At 41.4% G+C, this 24,154-nt stretch overlaps 1 protein-coding gene across 4 annotated transcripts in view; it reads left to right on the forward strand.

Annotated features, from left to right (window-relative positions):
- LOC137383839 (protein phosphatase 1 regulatory subunit 12A-like) overlaps positions 1 to 24,154 on the forward strand; it is a 333,936-nt gene that overhangs the window by 253,287 nt on the left and 56,495 nt on the right. Inside the window, exon 19 of one of the 4 annotated variants that reach the window (XM_068057120.1) lies at positions 22,430 to 22,654. The exons of the other annotated variants lie outside the window; for them this stretch is intronic. Coding sequence (XP_067913221.1) covers positions 22,430 to 22,468 — 39 coding nt within the window. The 3' untranslated portion in view covers positions 22,469 to 22,654. Of the gene's footprint in view, positions 1 to 22,429; positions 22,655 to 24,154 lie in introns of those variants that run through there. 4 annotated transcript variants of the gene reach the window in all.

Raw genomic sequence — 24,154 nt, forward strand, 5'->3', positions numbered from 1 at the left:
TGATATGTGATTGCCTTTAAGAGTGATATTCCTTTAAGATCTTAGTATGCTAATGAGCTCAGTACCAGGTGCAGTCATGTGACTATGTGCCAGTAAAACAGTGACACCAAAGTAAGCCTGTAAATAGCGCTACACTGTATATATTTGTTAGCCGCTAATAAACCTGTTTGAGATCTTCAATCAACTGAACCCCACGCATCTCATTTATGTTGCATCAGGCAACATAAAAAGCTTCTCATTACATGGTGGCAGCTGTGATGAGAAGAAAGAATCCGAGATTGAAGACCACAGGAAAACAGCTTTAAAAAGACCCAAATAAAAGAGAAAGTTGAAAAAAAAAATACAGGCCCAAACAAGAAAAGAAGAAAAATTACATCAAGCTGTCGAAGACAGAGTGCTGAATGAGAGGCTCCAAATCAATCACTGCGATCGGGTGAGACAGACTTCCCGTAGAGGTGCTTACAAAGTTGATTTTTTTTTTAATAGTGTTACAACCAGGTGAGGAAGGGTCTCTGGCTCCCCTCGTGGCCCTTTCCTGGTTTGGCCGTAACCGGGTTTAACTTTTTAAATGACTGTGCTTTTAGCTTCCCCTCAGTGAGTCCTTGCTCATTCGTCTCTAATTGTAATTGTAAAGGAATCAACCAGACAGGTTTTCTCAGATTTAAACAAGAAAGGTGTAAGTTTATTAACCTTAAAACTACTAAGGATATGCGACACAACCACACTAGCATGCATACGCCATAAACACACACATAGATACAGAGGAGGAGAAAGAATTAAAGTGGGGTGGGGGGGGGGAGAGAAAGAGAGGTTTTAAGTAGTAGATGGAATTCAGTTACTAGTTTTGGGTTCGATGTAAAGTCTTTGAAGTTAAATCTTGCAGTTTTCGTTGGGGCCCAGTGCACACTTTCAAACTTGTTTCGCTGGTACCACAAGACTGCAGAAGTCTTCTGTCTTGAGGCTTAAGTTACTTCCATGGGTCCCTGGAACTTTGCATGGGGGAGAGAGAGAGAGACCTTGTTTCTCTTTGGTCTTCAAAAGCAGTCTACCAAAACTTTACTGTGCACACAATTCAGTCAATTCCCAGGTTGGCCAGTAGGTTAGTCATGTGACTAGCTCTTTGTTTGAGACAGCATCGTCTGCAAGGTTTGTTGATTCGTCAAAGCTTACCAGACGCACTGTGGGTGGCGGGGGCGAGGTGGAATGCTGGCTCTGAGACAACGACTCTCAATGTCTTTTGATCATTACTATTGACAAAACCCGTCTGGCTAATTGATTAAGGGAGCACTTCCATTGTTTCTCTATGCAACTGTCTCTGTATGCAAATGTGCAGCCATGTTTTCAGCCACCGTTCTGTGGTCTTTGTAAACAAATTATTTTCAATGTGCAGTAAGCGTTCAAATAGTGTTCTATATGATGAAATTAATTTGTTTCCATTTGGTAGGTGTGGTTTCCGTCACAAAAGGCTCAGTAAAAAAACACAAGGAAAACTCGATCCTTACTTCAGGCTGATCGATTTTTTTCAAAGGCTCCCCCAGGCTGGTCAGAACCTTGCCATTACAGCAGGCGCCCAACAGGAAAAAGCTTGGAAATCCTGCATTCACGCAGCTCACAGCTAAGGCTGTAAAAAGAAACTATTAAATCACTTGAATGCTGAAGAGCTTTCATTTACTTAGCCTAAGTTTTAAAAAAACTCAAAACCACTCAAGCTTGAAGAATTGCCTTTTGAATGGCTGTATAAACACACCTGAGTTTTTTTAAAATGCCTTTGAAATATCTGTTGAACAGCTGTATAAATAGACTAGAATGCTGAAAGCTAGATAAACAGACAAGCTGCTCCTGTCAATCAAACCAGCCTGTCTAAATAAGATAATTTTTTTTAAAGGGAAAGCAGTACAGAGTCACAGAAGCAAGGTCTTAAAGCAACTTTTAAAGAACAATAGGAACATGGATACCAAACTTCCTAGCATGAACTGTTCCAACAAAGAATGCAGTTATGCTTTACAGACCAAGTAATTGTAGAACCAGAAAAACAGGCTGTAAAAATAATAATAGCGATTGGAAATGAGGGATTGCACAGAATGAATGCTTCTGGATTATCTGAACAGGACCGGATAGATTCTGCAAAGACGTGGAAAGTGCTAGAAGATAAACTGAGATTGAGTGAATTTTAGAGTTCACCGCCTGGAATTGATGTCGCATAGGCAACAGCCCAGGAATCGCATTGATTGACTTGCAGCCTGTTGTTAAGCGCTCTGTCTTCTACAGCTTAAAAGTTTTTTCTTCCTCTGTTTGGGCCAGGTTTTTTTTTCAACTTTCTTTTAGCTGTAGGTAGTTTTTCAAGCTGTTTTCCTGTGGTCTTCAATCTTGGATTCTGTCTTCTCACCGCAGCTGCCACCATATAATGAGGAACTTTTTATGTTGTCTGATGCAACATAAATGAGATGCGTGGAGTTCCGTTTATTGAAGATCTCAAACAAGTTTATTAACAACTAACATAAATATATATAGTACAGAGCTATCTATTTACAGAGCTATCTATTTACAGAGCTATCTATTTACAGAGCTTGCCTCTTGGTGTTACAATAGCAGAGTGAGACTGGCAGTTCGTCAGTAGATGCAGTAGCAAGGGCAACGAGTGCGATTTTTCAGAAGCTGAGCTGTCAGACCAAATAATGGAGTTGGTGATTGTATCAACACGCATTAAAGCATTTCAGAAGGACCTCTTGGGGGGCGGTGGAGTGGAAAAGAAAGGTCACCGCATCGATGTGCTGCTGGAAGATAGCAGGAAATACGAAGCCATTGTAGCTGGACAACAGTACCTGTAAGCACTAGGTGCAGCCAACAGTATCGGCATGATAACCAGGTCGAAAAGAGCAAGCAACATGTGTGGTAAGTGTGGTTAGTCCCACTCAAGGCAACATTGTCCTGCATTTCACGCTCTGTGCAAGGCATGTGGTGTAAAAGGACACTGGGCCCATCTATGCAGGAATTCTGGCTCCAAAGATGCAGCCAGAAGTAATGGTCAGACGCAGGCAAACAGAAAACAGGGCAACAGCAGGAAACAAAGTGCCAGAGACTTGCGTAAACGCAAACTGAAACATGAGGTCCACAGCGAAGCAGACCTGAGACAAGACTCCAAGGGAAGTAGTACTCAGAAGGATGACGAACAGGCATATTCCGCATTGTGAACCTGACGCATCACGTTAATGAAGTCCTACAACTGGAAGCTTTTGCCACTATTAACATCATGTGCCCAAAGAAAGCTGACAAATATGCACTCAGGATCAAGATTGACACCAGAGCTAGAGCAAATATCCTATCAGTCCGAATCCTCAAAGATATGTACCAGACACGCTGGAAATCAATGATACAACTGACAACTGCCAAGTTATCTGCATACAATGAGTCACCCATCCTGTGCAGTGACACATTAACAATGCAATGCAACTATGGCAAGCGGCATGAAAACCACAAACATTCTACCTAGTAGATATGAGAGAACTAGCAGTGGCAGGACTACCAGCGTGTAAGGATCACAACATCGTAACTATTCACGAGCATTGCCAAGGGGTAATCTTCAAGGACTGGAACATGCTTGCAGACTCTCACCAGCATCAAACGGTGAAATCTGGAAATCCAGCGACAGCACAACTGTGCCACGCCTTCACTTCTCTCTAGAGAAGCACCAGCGCAGCAATGAACCAGAACGGATAGACATCTCCATGAGACCGAGTACTCTTCCCCCAACAAGTCCTCAACCTTGAGCCCCAAGCCTTTAGACACAGAGGATGAGGAGATGCGAAGGACACACAATGCCCTGAAGAGGCAGAGGAGGAATGAGTTGAAGCATTGTCTTTTGGCTCTTCGAGATGAGGTGCCGGAACTTTCCAGGAATGACAAGGCCCCAAAAGTGGTGATCCTGAGAAAAGCGACAGAGTATGTTAACAGGCTGAAGGCAGAGCAACAGAAACTGAATGCAGAGAGGGAGAAACTTCAGAAAGAACAGCAACAGATGAGACGCAAGCTCCCTGAGCAAGAGTTGTCGAACAACCAAGACGGTGTATGGACTGTTGAGCCTCTATCTAATTTCACAATCTCAATCCATATGTAAATAATTTTGATATATAATATATATTTTTACTTTTAGCATACAAGACTTATCTTTGGAAAGAAGGGGGATGTTGTGTGATTGCCTTGAAGAGTGATGTCCCTTAAGATCTTAATATGCTAATGAGCTGAGTGCCAGGATACAGTCATGTGACTATATGATAGGCTCACTCTGCTACTGTAGCACCAAGAGGCAAGCCCTCTAAATACATAGCTCTGCACTGTATATGCTTGTTAGCTATTAATAAACCTGTTTGAGATCTTCAATCAATTGAACTCCATGCATCTCATTTATGTTGCTTCAGACAACATATAAATCTTCCCATTGCGCTGCCCTTCAATTTTAAAGGCATCAATCACCAGTTGGGTTATATTTGCCCTCCTGCACTTGGTCCAAGTGTTCATTTTTCATGTGTGAGCTTGAACATTGAGTGTTGGCAAACTATTTTAGTTTAGGGAGCATCGCTGTTGAGGCCAAACCTGTCCTCACTCAATGTCACGTGTGTACATCCAGCCTCAGTTGCTGCAAAGAAAGAACCGTGGTTGATTTTCTCCTCGTTCTAGCAACACTGAGGCCAATAGTAGCACGCTTGCTGCTGCCCAACCTAAAACAGTCTAGTCCGGTGCAGTGTAAGGGTCAAATTGGAAATAATCTTGGTACTTGTGGGTGAGCTACTAGGTTAGTAAACACGCTAATCCCATCAGGAAAGTCACTAGATATAGCTTTATCTGTAAACACAGATTCCAGATCAGTTACTTGAAACAACCTTTAGGTTTTAACCCAAATTGATGTACTTTTTTAAAAGAATTGGGAGTTCTTTAATACTTGTTGGATCAATTAAAGCCTTTAAACTAAGAATTTGCTAGAACAATGATTGTCCCTCTTTTTTCCCCCTCAAAATGTTTGTTTATAAATGCAGGTTAATATTTAATTTCAGAAGTATTTCTATATGCAATTAAAGTTGGTAGATTGTAAACTGTACTCTCTAACTTCAACTTGATTTTGGAGGATTCTGAACTTATCGCACCAAGTCCTGTTAACCATCATCCCTGATTTTGCTGAGCTACATTGATTCCTGGTCCAGCAATGCCTCAGATTTAAAATTAGCATTCTTGTGTTCAAATCCCTTCATTGTTTTGCTCCTAAAGCCCTCTGAGAACTCTGAATTCCTCCACTTCTATCCTCTTGTGCAGTCCCAGTTTTCTTCACCCCTCCATTAGTGGCTTCGGCTGTCTAGGCCCAAAGTTCTGGGTTTCCCTCACTAAACCATTCTGTCTTTCTTGACATCTGTCTTTTAAGACTCTCAAAACATACTTCTTTGGCCAAACGTTTGGTCACCTCACCTTAATATCCGCTTATGTAGCTCGGTGTCAAATTTGGTCTGATAACTTCCTTAAGGTGCCTTGAGAAGTTTTACTGTACTAAAGATAAGGTATTATTGTAAGTTTCTGTTGGTTTCGGTAGCACTGGAAGAGCAGAAAAAGATGGCCTTCATCAAAGATTGGCTAAGTTATTGGCATATGTTGTAAGTTGGAGGCTGTACTGTGAAGAATCTGCTTCATCCTTTTGAGCTTTCCTTGCACAGCTTGAGATGCCTACCCAGTGGTTAGTGTCCATTTTTCCAATAGCTTGTCAGCCCAGCACTTAGAGGCTCTTCCGTTGTCCTGCATTCCTTTCACTGTTTCATGGATAACTGTCTTGGGTGGGTGAGAATCCAGAATGTCTAAATCTATGTAACTATGGCACCTTTCAGTCCAACCTATGCTTTTGCTGTTTCATTTCTGGCACTGCCTTGCCATATTGTAGATTCCATGAAGCAAGTGGAGCTCCTGCCTTGTAGCCTTACATAGTCATGGAAAGGTTCAGAGCCTTAAACAGACTGAGTTCAGTTTTCAAAGTGAGATGGATATTTTTCAACATTTTCAATAATAGAATGCCATTGCTATTCTGTCCCTGATAGCCAGGTTGAACTGTTACTGTTTATCAGTTCTCACTCCAAATTATTTGAACCAGGTTATTTCTAGTCCTATTATTGTCTGGATGCCATTTTACACATTGCTGCTTGAGAGAATGAAAGGGATTTTGTATTTGGCTGGCTGATCTGCAGGACATATTTTCTGATGGAGTTGCAACATTTGTTGCAGTTCAAATTTAACTGACCCTTCTCCCACTTTCTCTGTTTTTGCCCAACTTACCTCAGAAAAGCTGTTGAATTATGATCCCTACAATTTTTGTGCTACAGGCTTTAGAAATTTGAGTATCCAGTTAGAATCTGCTTTCAAAATTGGTTGCATCTTACTCTGGTAATAAAACTTAATATGTTTTATATATGCTATAAATAGTGCAATGTTCATTTAAATGTCCACATCAACTAAATATGTACATTGTGCTTTGGACCGCCTAGTTCTGCAGAAAGAATAACTTGAATTTACAATGTTTGAATCTAACTTTAGAAGAATTTTTTTTAATGTAACAGAATCAAACTTGCAGAAAATATCCAACCATTTCAATAAGTTCTACATATATTCATGATATTTAAGTGAACTTGCATTAGCCCTCATGAATACAAGTATTCTATTTTCCTTGCTTATCTGTTAAAAGTGCCCATAAAAAATGTTAATATGCTGTGTACACAATGTACGCTTTGATTTGTTTCAATCTACTACATGTAATATCTATTTCTCTGACAACTTAAAAGCCTGTGACCTTTGTTTCAGAGAGGCTCACTTTGTATTCTGAAATTCTCAAATGCTGTTTGGTTGAAATATGAAAGGTTAGGATATAGTTCAGTTGTGCCCTTTCTAGGTATAGAGTTGCTTCGTCTTGGATACACTGGTTACCCAGCTGATTTCCAAATATGGTAAGGTATGTCTGGGCAGAGCGTGGAGCTTACTGTTTGGTTGCAGATCATGGAATAGGTAAACAGTAAGTAAAATTAAGTACAGTATCCAAGTATTAGTTAATTGTGAGCTTTTACAGAGACTGAGAAACAGAAGTTACCAGATTTATTTTTAAATATAATTAATTAGAAAAGTCTCTCTTAAAAGAAGTGCAAGATCCAGTGTGCAAATTAAATTGCACGGTTTTCTCCAGAATATAAAGTGTAGCCAATAATAGAATGCTTAAGATGTCTCGGTTTTCATTACAAAATTGTAGTCAAGATTTAACAAGATATGTTTATATAATGTATAATAACTTAAATAAGGACTTTAAAAAAAAAAACCTTTAGCAAAAAAGGACAAAAATCTAGCTGTGCTTTATTGCAGCAAACGGTAATCGAACAAGAGTTTTTGACAGCTGAACTTCCACTGCTTTAACTGGAAATTTCCCTGATCTGTCCACAAAATGTATTTCCGGTCCTGGCTTCTGAGGAGTGGTTGGTAACGTAAAGGAGTTGTATTACAAAATGGTGTCTTTTTTTCCATTTATTGATGATTACACCACCAGTGGCTCCAGTGAACTCCAAAAACAGTTCAAAAAAGTTTTTTAAATGCTTTTAGGATAATGCAAGTTTATCATTGGGTTTAATTGCCATGTCTGTGTGGCATTTCATAACCAAACCACTAAATGCTACCAATCAATCAAACATAGCAATCTGGAGTTGACTACCAACTTTGAAAATCTCGCCAATCATTTGGAGCCCCGTTGGCAGTACGCACTGTTTGCTATGCATATGCTGCACCAAACGATTTACTTCTGGCTGATCTTTTTGTCATGCAGGGCAGGAAGATCTATATGAATGTGAGGAGAGGAAGCTGCTGTAGTCAGCTGCTGGGAAGAAAAATAAAATACTTCAGATGCTGGAAATCTGAAATAAAAATAGAAAATGTTGGAAACACTGAGCAGGTTGGGCAGCATCTGTGCAGAGACAAACAGTTAATGTTTCAGGTTGACCTTTCATCAGAAGTGATGAAAGGTCATCGACCTGAACATTGACTCTGTTTCTCTCTGCACAGATGCAGCCTGACCTGCTGAGTATTTCCAGCATTTTCTGTTTTTATTCTTATAAGAAGACAACCTGTTCAATTCAAACACATGTTTTGTAATGAATTTAAGTTGAGGTCCATTGAACTAAACTAAATATTTGACTCTGGCAGTTTCCATGGTAATGCCAGACTTGTGAGCATCACCGTGCTTGACTTTCATGTACATGGTAGCCAGAGTTGGATCTCTATCTGAATTGTCACTTTTGCACCTGGAACCCTTTTGCATTAAGACAAATGTGGCAGTATAACTTTGGTCCTGAGTAACTTTGCATTTTAATGGCCTTCTGTTTCCAGGTTTTAAAAAAAAATCTGGATTGAGGGAAAGTTTAATATCAAAGCTCAGATGTCATTGGCTTTTAAGAACTAATTTAAGAAAAATATTTCATTTTTAAGGTACATACTAAACTTAGAGGAAACTAATTGTATGATTGAGCACCAAGTGTCCGACGACTCCTGCTTTATATGCCATTTATTACTCACCATATGACACAATAGCCTGGTCATTGAAACCTTTGGAGTAAGTAACAGCCTAACTCAGTATAGCAGTTGATTAGAATTTTATAGTAGCCAAAAATAAGTAACTAGATAATGATTTACATGTGATCCACTGACTAACACCCTCTCGCAACCTCATATGCATATACAATTAATAATGGATGTACAAAATATGGCCCCAAGCTCAACTTGCTCTCCCTCTATTCCTAGTGCCAGTTTAGACATGGTTCAGGGATAGGCCATTTAGCCTCACGAGCCTATTCCACTATTCAGTGAGATCATGGCTGATCTACAACCTAACTCCATATACTCACTTTGCCTCATACACCTTTGGTTAACACAAATCTGATCAGTCTTGGATTTAAAATTAGCAATTGTTCCAGTATCAATGACCATTTGCAGAAGACAGTTCCAAATTTCTACCATCCTTTGTTTCCTAATTCACTATTGAAAGGTATGGCTCTAATTTTTGGGCTATGCCACCTAGTCATAGACTCCCCAACTAACGGAGAGGGTTTCTTTCTATGTTTCCTATTTGTTCCCCTTTAATATCTTGAAAACATTGATCCCTTAATTTTCGAAGTTCCAGGGAATACAACCCAAGCTTGTGCAGTAAAGACAAGAAATGCTGGAAATAGTCAGGTCTGGTAGCATCTGTGGAGAGAGAAATAAAGTTAACCGTTTAGGTCTCTGACCTTTCAGCAGAACTGAGAAAAGGTTTTGAGCAAGAGGAGGGTAGGAAAAAGAACAAAAGGGAAGGACTGTGATAGTGTGGGAGGCAGGAGACATCGAATAACAAGAGTTAATTGTGCAGGGCCAAAGAGACTGGTGATGGGGCAAGAAAAGAAACGAAGAAACAAAAGAAGGCCCTAGAGGAGATGTGCAGCCATCTGAAAGCAAAAACAAAATGGGGGAAGAGATTACGGTCTGAAATTATTGAACTCCATTATGAGTCAGGAGTGCTGTGAAGTTCCTAATAGAGAGATGAGGTGCTGTTCCTCAAGCTTACATAGAGTTTCATTGAAAAAGTATAGTAGGCTGAGGACAGAAAGGTAGGTGAGAGAGCAACGTGGAGAATTAATATTACAGGTGACCTGTAGCTTAGGGTCATTCTTGTGTACAGAACTGAGGTGTTCCACCAGGCAGTCACCCAATCTGCCTATGATCTCAGTGTAGAGCCAACTACACTGTAGGCAGCGAATACGGTATAATAAATTGAAAGAAGTACACATAAATCAGTTTAACTTGGAAGAAGTGTTTGGGGGGGCCTTGAGCAATGAGTAGAGAGGAGGTAAAAGGGTAGGTATTACATCTCCTGTGCTTGCATGGAAAGATGCCATGGGAAGGAACTGGGGTGTTAGGAGTGATTTGAGGAATGGACCAGGGTGTCGTGAAGGGGATGATCCCTTTGAAATGCTGAATAGGAAGGGGCAGGGAAGATGTGTTTGGCATGACACTGGAGGTGACTGAAATAATAGAGGATGATCCATTGAATACAGAGGCTGGTGGGGTGGAAGGTGAGGACAAGGGGAACCCCATCGTAAGTTTGGGTAGGAGCAGAAGTGTGGGAAATGGAACGGACATAGTCGAGGGCCCTGTCAACTACGGTGGGAGGGACTCATTGATTGAGGGAAAGGGAAGACATATTGGAAACACTGGTATTAAAGGTTGCATCATCAGAACAGATGTGATGGAGAAAGTGGGAAAATGGAATGGAGTCCTTACAGGAAGCGGGGTGTGAGGAAGTATAGTTGAGGTAGCTGTGGGAGTCAGTGGTCTTATAATGAATATTAGTGGATAACCTAGCTCCAGAAATGGATTCATAGAAGTTGAGGAAGGGAAGAGTCAGATAGACCATGTGAAGGTGAGAAAAGAGTGGAAATTGGCAGCAAAGTTGAAGTTTACCCGTTTAGGGTGAGAACAGGAAGTGGCACTGATGGTCATTAATGTACCCGAAAAAGAGGTGAGAAAAGGGCCCCAAGTAGGACTGGAACAATGTTCTACATCCCACTCGTGGGTACCAATAGCAACACCTTTTATTTGAAGGAAGTGACTGGAGTTGAACAACTTCTTCAAATGTGAGAACAGGTTCAGCCAGGTGGAGGAGGGTGGTCGTGGATGGAGGCTGGTTGGGCCTCCATTCAAGGAAGAAGCAACACCCTAAGACCATTTGTACAATCCTTCCTTGTAGGCGGGTATTTTTCTAGTAAACCTACACTGCTTTCCCTCCAAAGCCAATATATCTTTCCTAAGGCGTGGTGCCCAGAACCGCTTGCAGTGCTCTAGGTGTTTTCTAACTAGCGCTTTGTATAGCTGAAGCATGACTTCTACCCCCTTGTATTCTAGTCCGCTAGATATCTGAGATGTGATTTGGCAAAAGTGAGCTGGAAACAGCTACTTGAAGATAAATCACTGTCACAGTAGTGGGAGGCATTCAAAGAGGAGCTAAAGAGGTTTCAAAGCAGATATGTTCTCACAAAGAAAAAGGGTGGGGCTCTGCAATCTAGAACCCCCCAGAATGTCAAAGATCATAGAGTAGGATAAGACAAAAGAAAAGAAAGTTTGTCAGGCGTCAAACTGCAGAAAGCCTAGAGAAGTATAGAAAGTGCATGGGTGAAATTAAAAAGGAAGTTAGGAAAGCAAAGAGAGGGCATGAAAAAATATTGGGTAGGAATATTTTAGGAATACATAAAGAGCAAGAAGATAACTAAGGAAAGAGTAGGACCAATTAGAGAGCAAAAAGGTACTGTGAGGAGGTGGAAAATGTGGCATGGTTCATCATGAATACTTTGTGCCTGTTTTCAGACATTGTAGTTAAGAGTGTGAAATATTGGATGGATAAACATAGTGAGGAAGGAAATAATATGTTTATCATCCTTGAAAGTGGATAAATCAGCAGGCCCAAATGAAATGTATCTCAGGCTTTCCAGGAAAGAAATAGCGGAAGCTGTGGCCATCATTTTCTAATCCTTTATGGTTACAGGGGTGGTACTGGAGGACTGTTGACATTGCACCATTGTTTAAAAAGGGAGGAAGGTGTAATTATAGGCCAGTCAGCCTAACCTTGTTGGTGGCCAAGTTATTGGAAAAGTTCTGAGACAGTCATTTAGAGGGGCATGGATTAATCGAGGACAGTCAGCATGGATTTGTTAAGGAGAAGTCATGTCTTACTAACTTGATTAAATATTTTGAGGAGGTAAAAAGGAGGTTCGATGAGGGTTGTTTATTGGATTTTAGCGAGGCTGTTGCCAAGGTCCCACGTGACATACTGGTTAGAAAATTAAAAGCTCGGGATCCAAGGGAAAATGGCACGTTGGATCAAAAATTACTTTAGGGCAGGAAGCTAAGGCTTATGGTCAATGGGTGTTTTGAGACTGGAAGCCTGTTCCAGTGGGGTTCCGCAGGGCTTGGTACTGGGTACCTTGCAGTTTGTGGTAAATATAAATGATTTAGACTTAAATGTATGGGGCATGATTAAGAAGGATGAGTTCATCGTGTATTCAGGGCAGTTTCTTAGAACAATATGTTCTAGAACATATTGGGGACCAGGTTATTTTGGGCCTGGTAATATGTAATGAGACAGGATTAATTAAAGACTTCATAGTAAAGGATCCTCTAGGCATAAGGATAACATGATAGAATTTCACATTCAGTTTGAGGATGAGAAATGTGGGTAAATAACTCGTGTCTTAAACTTAAATAAAGGCAATTATGAGGGTATGAAGACAGAGTTGGCTAAAGTGGACTGGGAAAATAGGTTAAAAGGTAAGTTGGTAGAGAAGCAGTAGCAGATATTTAAGGAGGTATTTCATAACTCTCAACAAAGATATATTCCACTGAGGAAGAAAGATTCTACCAGAAGGATGCAGCATCTGGGGATAACTAAGCAAGTTAAGGGTGGTATCAAATTGAAAGAAAAAGTGAACGGTGCTGTGAAGATTAGCGGTAGGCCAGAAGATTGGGAAAATTTTAGAAGCCAGCAAAGGATGATTTGATAGGCTTGGGTTATTTTCTTTGGAACAGAGGTGACTGAGGAGAGATTTAATTTTGTATAAAATTATGAAGGGCCTAGATAGGATAGGAAGGACCTATTTCTGTTGGCAGAGAGGTCAATAACTAGGGGACGTAGATTTAAAATAATTGGGATTAGAGGGGAGTTGAGAAATACTTTCACTCGAAGTAATGGGTGTCTGGAACCTGCTGCCTGGGTGATGAAACATAGAGAGTAAAATGAAGCAGAAAAAGGGTGCATATGAGACATGTCTGGTTAGTAATACAAGTGAAAGCTAGGCTGAATACAGAACATTTGCAGGGGAAGTGACAAAGTAAATGAGAGGCAAAGAGAGAGTATGAGAAGAGACTGGCAGCTAACATAAAAGGGAATCCAAAAGTCTTTTATAGGCATATAAATAGTAAGAGGAGGTGTCGGGCTGATTTAAGAACTAGAAAGTGAACCTATGCATGGAGGCAGGGCCATGGCTGATGTACTAAATGAGGACTTTGCATTTGTCTTTACCAAGGAAGAAGATGCTGCCAAAGTCACAGTGGCTATACTTAAAGTTGATAAGTTACCAGGACCGGATGGGATGCATCTGAGGATGCTAAGGGAAGTAATTTTGGAAATTGTGGAGGCACTGACCATAATCTTCCAATCCTCGTTAGCTATGAGGGAGGTGCCAGAAGACTGAAGCATTTTAAATGTTACAGCTTTGTTCAAAAAACGGGTGTGAGCATAAGCCCAGCAACTACAGGCTAGTCAATTTAACTGCAATGGTGGGAAAGCTTTTAGAAATAATAATTCGGGACAAAATTAACAGTCACTTGGACAAATGTCGATTAATTAAGGAAAGACGGCATGGATTTGTTAAAGGCAAATTGTGTTTAACTAACTCGATTGAGTTTTTTGGTAAGATAACAGAGATGGTTAATGAGGGCAGTGAGGTTGATGTGTATATGGACTTCTAAAAGGTGTTTGATAAAGTGCCTTATAATAGGTTTGTTAGCAAAGTTGAAGCTCCATGCAATAAAAGGGAAATTTGCAGCATGGATACAAACTTGATGGAGTGAACAATTATTTTTCCGACTGGAGTGTACAGTGGGGTTCCTTGGGTCCGTACTAGGACCACTGCATTTCTTGATGTATATTAATGATCTAGACTTGGGAGTACAAGGCACAATTAAATTTGCAGATGACACAAAACTTGGAAGTTTTATGAACTGATGGGGATAGAAGTGTGAAGTGATCCATTTTGGTAGGAAGATTGAGGAGAGGCAATATAAAATAAAGGGTGCAATTCTAAAGTGGGTACATGTGCACAAATTATTGAAAGTGGTTTTAAAAACAAGGCATACAGGATCCTGGGATTTGTAAATAGAGGCAGAGTATGAAAGCAAAGAAGCTTTGTTGAACCTTTATAAAATACTGGTTTGACTTCAACTGAGTATTGTGTCCAATTCTGGGCACCACACTTTACAAAGGATGTGAAGACTTTAGAGAGGGTGTAGAAAAGATTTACAAAAATGGTTCCAGGGCCTTCAGTTATGTGGATAATTTGAAGAAGCTGGAGTTGTTCTCAGAAAAAGAGAAGGTTGAGAGGAGATTTGATAGTGTTACAAAGGTTTTTTTTGTACTCAGAACTTAGAATTCTGTGTGTTTATAAAAATAAAAACTGAGAAAAGGATTTTCCTCAGTGAAAGACACCTGCAAAATAATTGGACTTCCTGCAATGTTTTGAAAGGAAGTCCAGAACAAGCGTTGAACTTTATGGTTGTTTTGAAAGGAAGTTGAACTTGTACAAGCAGTTTCAAGGAAACCACAGAGGTTTGACCTTTCTTCAAAGCAGCTTTTGAACCGGGGGAAACACTGTGGACATGTGACCATGTTCAGGAAGGCTTTTTTTCACCTTGGACCCTTTAAAAGGCATGTGAATTGGACAAAAGGCAGGCATTTGAAATCTTTGCTTTGAGCTGCTTGGAGCAAGAGAGAAAAGACCCAGAAAAGTTTTACCTCTCTCCGTAAAGGAGACTTGCATCTCTTGAAAAGGAATCCTGCATTTGAAAGATGTCAGATTCTTGTTGCCTCTGAAGAATTCTTACATCCAGAGATTCCTGCTGCCTCCTCTGTCTAGGAAACCCTGAAATCTCAAGAATTCTTCTACTGCTAGACTGCTGCTTCAAAACCCAAGCAGACCTGTTGCTACACCCCTGATGGAAGACCTTTGTGACTGCTGCAGTTAAATTGCCATGAACGCCTATCCATCACAGACTGTTCATCAACCTCGCCTGGAGAGACGTCGAGTGGTATCCGACTATTCGACTCTGGGATACTTCACCGTACCAAAAACATCCTACCAGAATGTGAACCTCAACTATTTTTATTATTCCTTCTATTCCTAAGAAACATCTGTAAACCAAAAAATCCTTTTTCCCCGGTTAACTGGTTTCTTTTTGAATGTATGTGTGTGTGCATGCATGAGGGTTAAGGAATTCGGAGTTTTTTCATATATAGATTTATCTTGTTAGTAGTTGAGACTTATTTCTTTTCTAATAAATAGTTAATGTTGTTGCTTAAACGAACCTGGTTTGGTGTGCTTTATTCTGGGGAAGATACAGTGTTTAATTTGGCTATTCGGTAGGTGGGAAACATTTTATTTGATATGCTATGACCTGTGGAGTCGAGTGACTGAATTAACAGTGCATTGCTCCCGCCGTGGTCATAATAGAGAGAAATCAAGAGAGGCCTGGACAGGGTAGATCGAAAGAAACCGTTTCCATCGACTGAAGGGTCGAGAACCAGAGGACATCGATTTAAGGTGATTGGCAAAAGAACCAATGGCTACATGAGGAAACACTTTACTCAATAAGCAATGAGGATCTGGAATGCACTGACCGACATTGGCTTCCGATTAAGCAACACCTCGACTTGAAAATTCTCGTCCTTGTTTTCAGATCCCTCCATGGCCTTAGAGTCATAGAGAGATACAGCACTGAAACAGGCCCTTCGGCCCACCGAGTCTGTGCCGACCAACAACCACCCATTTATACTAATCCTACATTAATCCCATATTCCCTACCACATCCCCACCATTCTCCTACCACCTACCTACACTAGGGGCAATTTGCAATGGTCAATTTACCTATCAACCTGCAAGTCTTTGGCTGTGGGAGGAAACCGGAGCACCCAGCGGAAACCCACGCGATCATGGAGAACTTGCAAACTCCGCACAGGCAGTACCCAGAACCGAACCCGGGTCGCTGGAACTGTGAGGCTGCGTTGCTAACCACTGCGCCTTGCCCCTCACTAACTCTAACTCTGAACTCCTCCAGCCCTATAATCCTCCGAGATATCTGCACTCCTCCAATTTTGGCCTCTTGAACATCCTGGATTTTAATCACTCTGCCTTCGGCAGCCCTGCCTTCAGCTGCCAAGGCCCTAAGCTCTGGAATTCCCTCTCTAACCCCCCTGCCCCTCTTTTTCTGAGGCGCTCCTTTAAAAACTGCCTCTTCAACCAAGCTTTTGGTCATCTGCTCAGTCATGATTTACTACATTAAAGACACTATATAAATGAAAGTTGTCCTAAGGGCGGCGCAGTAGTTAGCACCGCAGCCTCACAGCTCCTGCGACCGGGTTCGATTCTGGGTACTGCCTGTGCGGAGTTTGCAAGTTCTCCCTGTGACCGCGTGCGTTTTCGCTGGGTGCTCCGGTTTCCGCCCACAGCCAAAGACTTGCAGGTTGATAGGTAAATTGGCCATTGTAAATTGCCCCTAGTATAGGTAAGTGGTAGGGGAATTGAGGGAAGGTGGGTATGTGAGAGGGTAATGGGATTAATGTAGGGTTAGTATAAATGGGTGGTTGATGGTCGGCACAGACTCGGTGGGCCGTAGGGCCTATTTCAGTGCTGTATCTCTAAATAAAATAAAATATCCAGGATTAGATCATTAACTGATTCCATATTTCTCTGTTATTTTACTGCCATGGGATTGGAACCATTAATCCAGATTTTACAGTACCTCCTTTGCTGTTGGTAAAGGAAAAAGTAATAGATTTCATTAAGGTTAAGAGTGCAAAAAGGCTTTCTGAAGTATTCATTGTGATGTATAATAAATACAGAAGTTCCAAGAGAAACAATAACATTTGGGAAAGTCATGCAATATTCAGATTCCGACAGATGTTTAGTAAGCGTCAGCACTATAAAAGATAAATATTGAGACAAGGATAGGTGATTTTCTTAGGTTTGCCAACAACTTGTTTACCATCTATATTTGATCTTTGTTCAAGGAGCTGCCTTTACTCACACTGTGCACACAACAAAAATGAATATTCCATCCCTAAAATGTACAAGACCACCCAATTGACCACCCATTCCAGTGAATTCGTGTAGTTTGCAATCACAATATAGTCCCACCTATTCAGTGAATTCTTTTCAGAAAAATTTGAAGACCCATAAAGGTGAAGTGTACTCAGTGTAAAATCAGCTCCTGTGTTTATCCATTGTTCCTCATTGGGGAATGAGGGATATGAAGATTTGTTGGCTGCAAAATTTGGTTGTGGAGCACCGTACTTTCAGTGCTGAGTTCAGTTTTTGGTCCAAAATGGCATCTGCAGTGTGTGTGCAAACTTATGGTGCAGGCTGTAGTGTGGGCGCTGGGAGCGTGTGCTGGAAGCATGCACAGTAGGCAGATATTGATATAAGTCAGGGTGGAAGGCTGCTGACTTTAAGTGGGGGAGACTGCACATAACCTTGTAGGATGACCTTGCGCAGCTCTGGCCCTAGAAAACCCAGCTTTGCATTTCGCCGCCCCAGCATTGGTAGCAGTAGTTTGGGCTCTCAGGCAACACCAAGAGCATGGGGGCTGAGGCTGAATGCTGTGTTTCTGAGTTAGGATAGCAGGTTCATACTCCACCGAACCACTGCCACTTCCCTGGGATGGTGCCTCAGCAATCATAGCAATCCATGGAGGACAGATTGCTGGACTGTTGTGAGACCCCTCAAGCCCCTTAGAGCACCAGTATCCACAGATGTGATGGCAGCAGTCTGAGCTTCCACTGCAGCACCCGGACGTTGGGTGGCATCTGCTGCAATCCAAGCTGAGACGTTGGCTATCAGACATAACATCTTGGTTGGGTCTGCAAGTGTTCTCATGGAGGTGGCCACACTTCTACACTGAAAAGGATGGGCCCCAAGCTCTCTGCACAGCCCTGTGCAAGGGTGGGGCTGGAATCTTCCATGCTCCTTGACCGTGATTGCAGGCTTTCTGGCAGACCTGCCAATGCACCAAACATTTCATTGTGCATATCCATCAGTCTTTTTCTGTATGCTACTCCATCAAAGTCTTAATCTGAGGATCTGCAGCAGAGCTGGTGATCTTGTCCTCCAGCGCGATGGCTCCTGTGCCACCCTTTCCACTGCCCTGACTGCCAGCCACTCATGCTCGGTGTCTAACTACGTGCAGACCCCGCATCAGAGCTATTCTCTAAAGTCTGCGCAGAGCCACTTATCTGAATTCACGGTTGCAAGTGTGAGAGTGAGTGACGGTGTTTCTTCAACATCAGTCTCTTCTTCCTCTTCTACTTGCTTCTGTACCTATGCCTAGCCGGGTTTCAATTTTTGGATATCTGAATGAAGAAATGCTCAAGGGTAGGGTTGCGACAAGGGCCTGGCTGGATAAAATGCAAGAGGTGCATGCTTAGATCATCGGAAGCTTGTAAATCAGAAGAGATTATGGGATGCAAGAAGGAGCATTAGGTATAAGGATACCGTCATCTTTGATTCCAGCCTCGGTGCTGGTCACGTCCTCCGTTATGGCCACTCCTAGGATGGTGACCACAGTCTCATCCCCAGAGTGAGAACATACAGCCATGCCTGTGTGCCACCAGTTAGTTGCTGCTGTCTCTGGTTGCATGCCACCTTGTCCTGCAAGAGAGGAGGAAGTGGCAGTAATTGTAATGCAGTGTGTTTAGGTGATTTTGTTTTAATATTCGTTCTTGGGATGTGAGTGTTGCTGACAAGGCCAGCATTTATTGCCTATCCCTAATTGCCCTTGAGCAGGTGGTGGAGACATCTGCAATTGAGTGGTTTGCTAAGCCATTTCAGAAGGCAGTTAAGAGTCAACCACATTGCTGGAGTCGCACATAGGCCAGGTAAGGATGGCAGATTTCCTCCCCTGGAGGATATTAGTGAATCAGGTGGGCTTTTACAAAAGTCCGATAGTTCGGTGATCATTATTAATGAGACTAGCATTTTATTCCAGATTTATTAATTAATTAATTGAATTTAATTTCCTCCAGCTGCTGTGCTGGGACTTGAACTCATGTCTCTTGAGCATTTCTCCTCAGTTCCCCCCTCTCTTTTTTGCCAATTATTTTAAATCTGTCTCCTTTTGGTTCTTGATCCTCTTGCCAATATAAGCACATTGGCTCCATCCACTCTTACCAAAAACTCTTCAAAATCTTGAACACCACTATTAGCTCTCCCTTTACCCATCTCTGCTCTAAAGAAAATAGCCTGTGCACGTAACTGAAGTTCCACATCTGTAGTACCATTCTGGTAAATCTCTGTAATGTCTTCAAGGTCTTGACATCCTTCCTGAAGTGTGGTGCCTAGAATTGGAGGCCTAACCAGTTACTTATAATGGTTTACTATAACTTCTTGCTTTTGTACTCCATACTTCTATTTGTAAAGCCATAGATCCCTTTTTTGCTTTTTTTAAACCACCTTATCAGTTTGTCCTGGCACTTTCAAAGGTTTGTGTATATGAAACCCCTGGTGTCCAGTTCATTTGATTAGATTTGGAAGACTTTCAGTTTTCCCTGCATGTACTTCATTTGCCTAAATATCCTCAGATTCAGTATTGTTCACTGAAAGAAGCAGGGCAATTACTGCAGCACAAATACAATGGCCGGAATTTTACCCTTGGCGGACGGGAGCCGTGCACTGACTGAAAAGTTGGTGGTGAACCCGTTTCTGCCTGGCCTGTGGATCCAGACCACGTTTTGCGGTCCCCAGGCCTTTAATTGGTCTGAGGCGGGACTCCCACCTCGTTGAGGCAGGAAGTCCCACCTAACGGAGTGCCAGCCAATCAGCAGGCTGGTAGCTCTGTCCCAGCTGCACCACCGAGAGCGGTGGCCACTGCTGGGACTGCAACCCAGCTGAAGATGGAAGATGTAGGGGAACCCCAGAGAATGGCTAAGTTTTTGGGGCCTCGCTGGGGGCAATCGGTTGGGCCCCAGTGAGGCAAGGGTGGTCGATTCGGGGGAGTGTTGGGCATTTGGGGTGGTTGGGGCATCAGGGGCAGCCCTCCATTGGGCACAGGGTGCCTGATCAGGAGGCCCCCCCCCACCGCAAGGCCGTCAGAAAGCCATCTGCTTTTAACAGGAGGCTTTTCTCTGGTCTAGGCTGCCTGCCAGCCAAGGGCAAAATCCTCGTGGCGGTGGGCAGAGGCCCTTAAGTGGCTGTTAACTGGCCACTTAAAGGTCTTGATTGGCCTGGGGCGAGCGGGCCGTTTTTCGCTGCCACCAGCCTGCTCATAGTGGCAGCGGAGGCAGGAGCGGGTGGAGAAGGGCCCCCCACCTCCCACTCCATTTTACACCCCCAACCCCCCCCCCCCCCCCGCGGCCACCATCTTGCTCTTTTTGGGGGCATAAAATTCCGGTCAATGTGTTAATATTCAGAGAAAAACGTGGTCAAAAGGAAAATCATCTGTGGGATCATTTCCTTCACTTGTTCAGTGATGTGACTTGTGATCCCACCAGAATTTGGAAATCCACCTGTTTGTATTTGCCAATCGAAAACCATTATTTGTACTTTTTTTTTAGAATATTACAGCGCAGTACAGGCCCTTCGGCCCTCGATGTTGCGCCGATCATCTGACCTACACTATTCCATTTACATCCATATGTCTATCCAATGACCACTTAAATGCCCTTAAAGTTGGCGAGTCTACTACTGTTGCAGGCAGGGCGTTCCACGCCCCTACTACTCTCTGCGTAAAGAAACTACCTCTGACATCTGTCCTATATCTTTCACCCCTCAACTTAAAGCTATGTCCCCTCGTGTTTGCCATCCTCATCCGAGGAAAAAGACTCTTTTGAAATTAATGTCTAGGATGGGATTTAATCCTTTTTTTTGAAGTTATTCAAGCAGATAAGGGCAATACCTTTTCAGAATGTTGGTATATGGATACTTAGCTTTGTAAAGACTGAGCTTCACAGGTTATTTTGCAGAAGGCTGTTATTATCGGAAACCGTCAAATAAGATGGGGTATCTAGATGCATCATTTTTGGAGCTATGAAACATCTAAAAGCAAGTTGCCTGAATGGAACAAGTGCAAATGATTCAAATGGTGCCAATATTTGAAAATGGCCATTTTTTCGATGAAGCAATGGTTTTGCTTCCTTTCTTTGAAAAACTAGACTTTTGTTTTTTAAGATAAACTTGGGACTCGTTCCGCTGCTTTTTCTTTGAATTAAATTCCAGTGTTTTGCTCTATTTTTCTGTTCTAAAATGATATTATGTAAACTTTATCAATGGTATCAGATTTCCTTCTAATTTCTTCAGTCCAGCTGCGGTGAGCACTTATAGGTGAACAAACCTGTTGAAAAAATCTCAACTTCATAGCAGTTTGCTTTTGTGATTATAACTTCAAGATTGAGGATATCCACACTTTTTGAAAAAAATAGACTACCGCTAAAAGTACAAGTAACGGTTTTAATAATTTAAGATCAAAATCAATTTCTTTGACTTAGTACATTTAACTTTTATTATTTCAATCCTGGAATGCTGCATGTTCAAAACCAACCTTTTTATTTCATATAAAATTTATTTTTCTGAGATTTCTGTAGATACTGTTAACAATGGTGGAAGTTTCTGTTTGGGAGAAAACTAAACGTTATTATTTCAGCATCATTTGCAGTTCCAGCTTCTATGAAATATACAGCATTAAACCTGTGAATAGCCATACTAGTTGACAGTAATTTACCCTAGCTTCAAATCAGATCAGATCTCTTGCAAAAGAATTGTTCTAAATTGCGGATTAGTGTGTAAATTTCCGCTCTGCTTTTCGATGTGGTTGTTGCAAAACCCAGTAGTCTCCTTGTGATGAGAACAAGGAAGAAGTTACGTTGAAAAAGGCATTTGCAGCCAAAGTGAGGAGCTCTAGAGTTCATATATTAAGTAACTAGTTGCAATTAATAGCTTAATGTCTATACAATGAAATGATAGAATGCTTGCAATCCATCACTTAGTGATAGCAAAGAGTTAAGTGTTGACCAAGGCCGTTTGCTTCATTGAGAGATTTGAATAAACAAAACTGAGAAACAGACTGTACCAAAAGTGATTTTGTGATATTATTCTGTGTTGTTTTAAATCTGGGAACTTCTACCTTCTGAACTAGTGACTTCCTTGTTAAAACTATTGAATCCGTATGCATGTTAGGGAATTTTTGAGGAGTTTCTTCTTTGGAGAAAAAACTTAATTCCCAGCTGAAAGCAAATGGTTCCTTTGGCTTAACTCCAGCATTCCTAGTCATGTCAGAAAAAATTGAAATGCCAAAAGAAAGCAGCGCATAAAGCAGCCCAGCTAAGGCAATAAGAACAAAACAAAACCTACTGTATTCATACATCATCGAGAGGTGCTCCACCCCCTTGATGTGAACAAAGTCTCAATGAAAGATCGTGTTTTGATGGTTATCTCAATTTTCTCATCTTATGGCATAGTTCAGGTAATTTCAAAACCATTTTCTTGCAGCCGTAGTGTTTTGAAAGACAGTCCTTGGGGATTTTATTTGATGCTTTCATCTGTTTCTTTTTCAATGTGCTGAACTCTTGATGCAACTAAAGAAGAACAAAACTCAGCTTGAAGACCATCAATTCATCTAACAGTCCTGTTTTCATTTTACCTGTCAGCCTGCACTGTTATAAAGCAAATCTCCACAATTTCAGCTTTGGATACGGGACAAACCAGTTCTGAAGGCAACGTGTTTGAGCATAGAAAAAGCTTGCTCAGAAAAGTGAACCTTAATACAGTACTGGTCAGAAGTGAATACCTTGGATTTGGGTAACTATGTCAGCGCTATATTCTAGGAATAAGGACCTGACGAGGAGCAGGAAAACACAGCCAGAGACACCACCTTGCTCACCTTCACCCACCAGCAAGACGTTCCGAGTAAGAAAACCACTGGCTTTCATTGCGGTGCTCTGGTATAGTAATAAAAGAGGCCTAGCAAATGTACAACAAATAATATATGGGAATTGTCGGTTGTAATTTAAAAAAAAATTCCGATGCATCTAGCACAAATAAAAGCTTTTAAGCAGTCAATCTTCTGTTTATGTACATTTTGCTTCTATTTAACTCAAATACAGTGCTGCACTGTTTTTGAATGTTTCGGAAAAAAATAAAGTATCGACGGTGAGATCTCATTCTAAAGTAAAATGGACATTCAAGAAAAACATGTTGCTGACTTTTTCCCCCTATTTTAGTGCCTGTTTTCTCTCCTCTGAAAGTTGGACTGAATGATTAAAAAGCGTTTAGTGGGGAGTAGTAAATGTGATAATCAAATGCCCTTTTTTGTATACTTCACAGTGTTTTTAAAGTCCGACTTGTATGGTTCTGTTTACTGTTGCATTTGGACAAGTCTGAGCTCATGGTTTCCTTCTCAGTAATTGGCACTGGCACATATGTATGCCTGAGGGATTAACCTCAGTAATGGCTCTAAATCAGTATATTAAATGTACAGCAAGGTGGCTAATGGGTGAACAATCCAAAGGAAAACAATGGAACTTTTCTTAATAGCCAGTCGTAACAAGCTTCATTTAATGCCAATTCTAATTGTGTGGTCTCTTTAAGCATATACAGGAACAGTTTGTGGGAGGTTATTGTGGAAGTCATATGTAATTAGCAACAGCTGTTGTGGAGCAGATATACTGCTGGTTAATGTGCAGGGGGAAAGTAGAGTTTGGGGCCCAGGGAAAACTTGCCAGACCCAGCTTAAAATACAAACTACAAGCCTGAAAGAAATTTTGATCAAACAAAAGGAAAATCAGTGTAGCAACAGTACATTCATGTTGTGAAGTCTGTTTGAAGAAGAATTTTTTGCATGATTTGAATCTGCATGAAAAATATAATCTGTAAAGTCGAGATTTCAGTGCACTTTGCCTGATTAATTGTCTTTGGTTGTCATTGCGTAATTTCAGTGATATATATTCATCTTTAATGATGGCCTTGTTTATGAATTGGAGAACAGAATATTTTTAGTATTCATGAATGTGGCATGCACTAAACAGATGCAAAAAACTGGGCATTGTTAAAGCACCCATCTGGTAAAGAATTGAATTTCGAACACAGCTAGAATGTGCGTGATGCTGGGTGGTAGCCAGAGAAACGAAATGAGCAAGCTAAATGGATCACTAGAGATAGAAAACTGAAAGAATGTTATTTATACATGTTATGACACCATATTTCCAAATTTCTGCCATTAAATGTAACTAAACATTTTCCCTTGTGAAAAATCTTTCTGCTTGTTCAGTGGATAGAACCTTTTTCCTCTTCCAGTTTTCCCACTAGTA

Source organism: Heterodontus francisci, chromosome 25, assembly GCF_036365525.1.
Source record: "Heterodontus francisci isolate sHetFra1 chromosome 25, sHetFra1.hap1, whole genome shotgun sequence".
NCBI classification, from domain to species: domain Eukaryota; kingdom Metazoa; phylum Chordata; class Chondrichthyes; order Heterodontiformes; family Heterodontidae; genus Heterodontus; species Heterodontus francisci.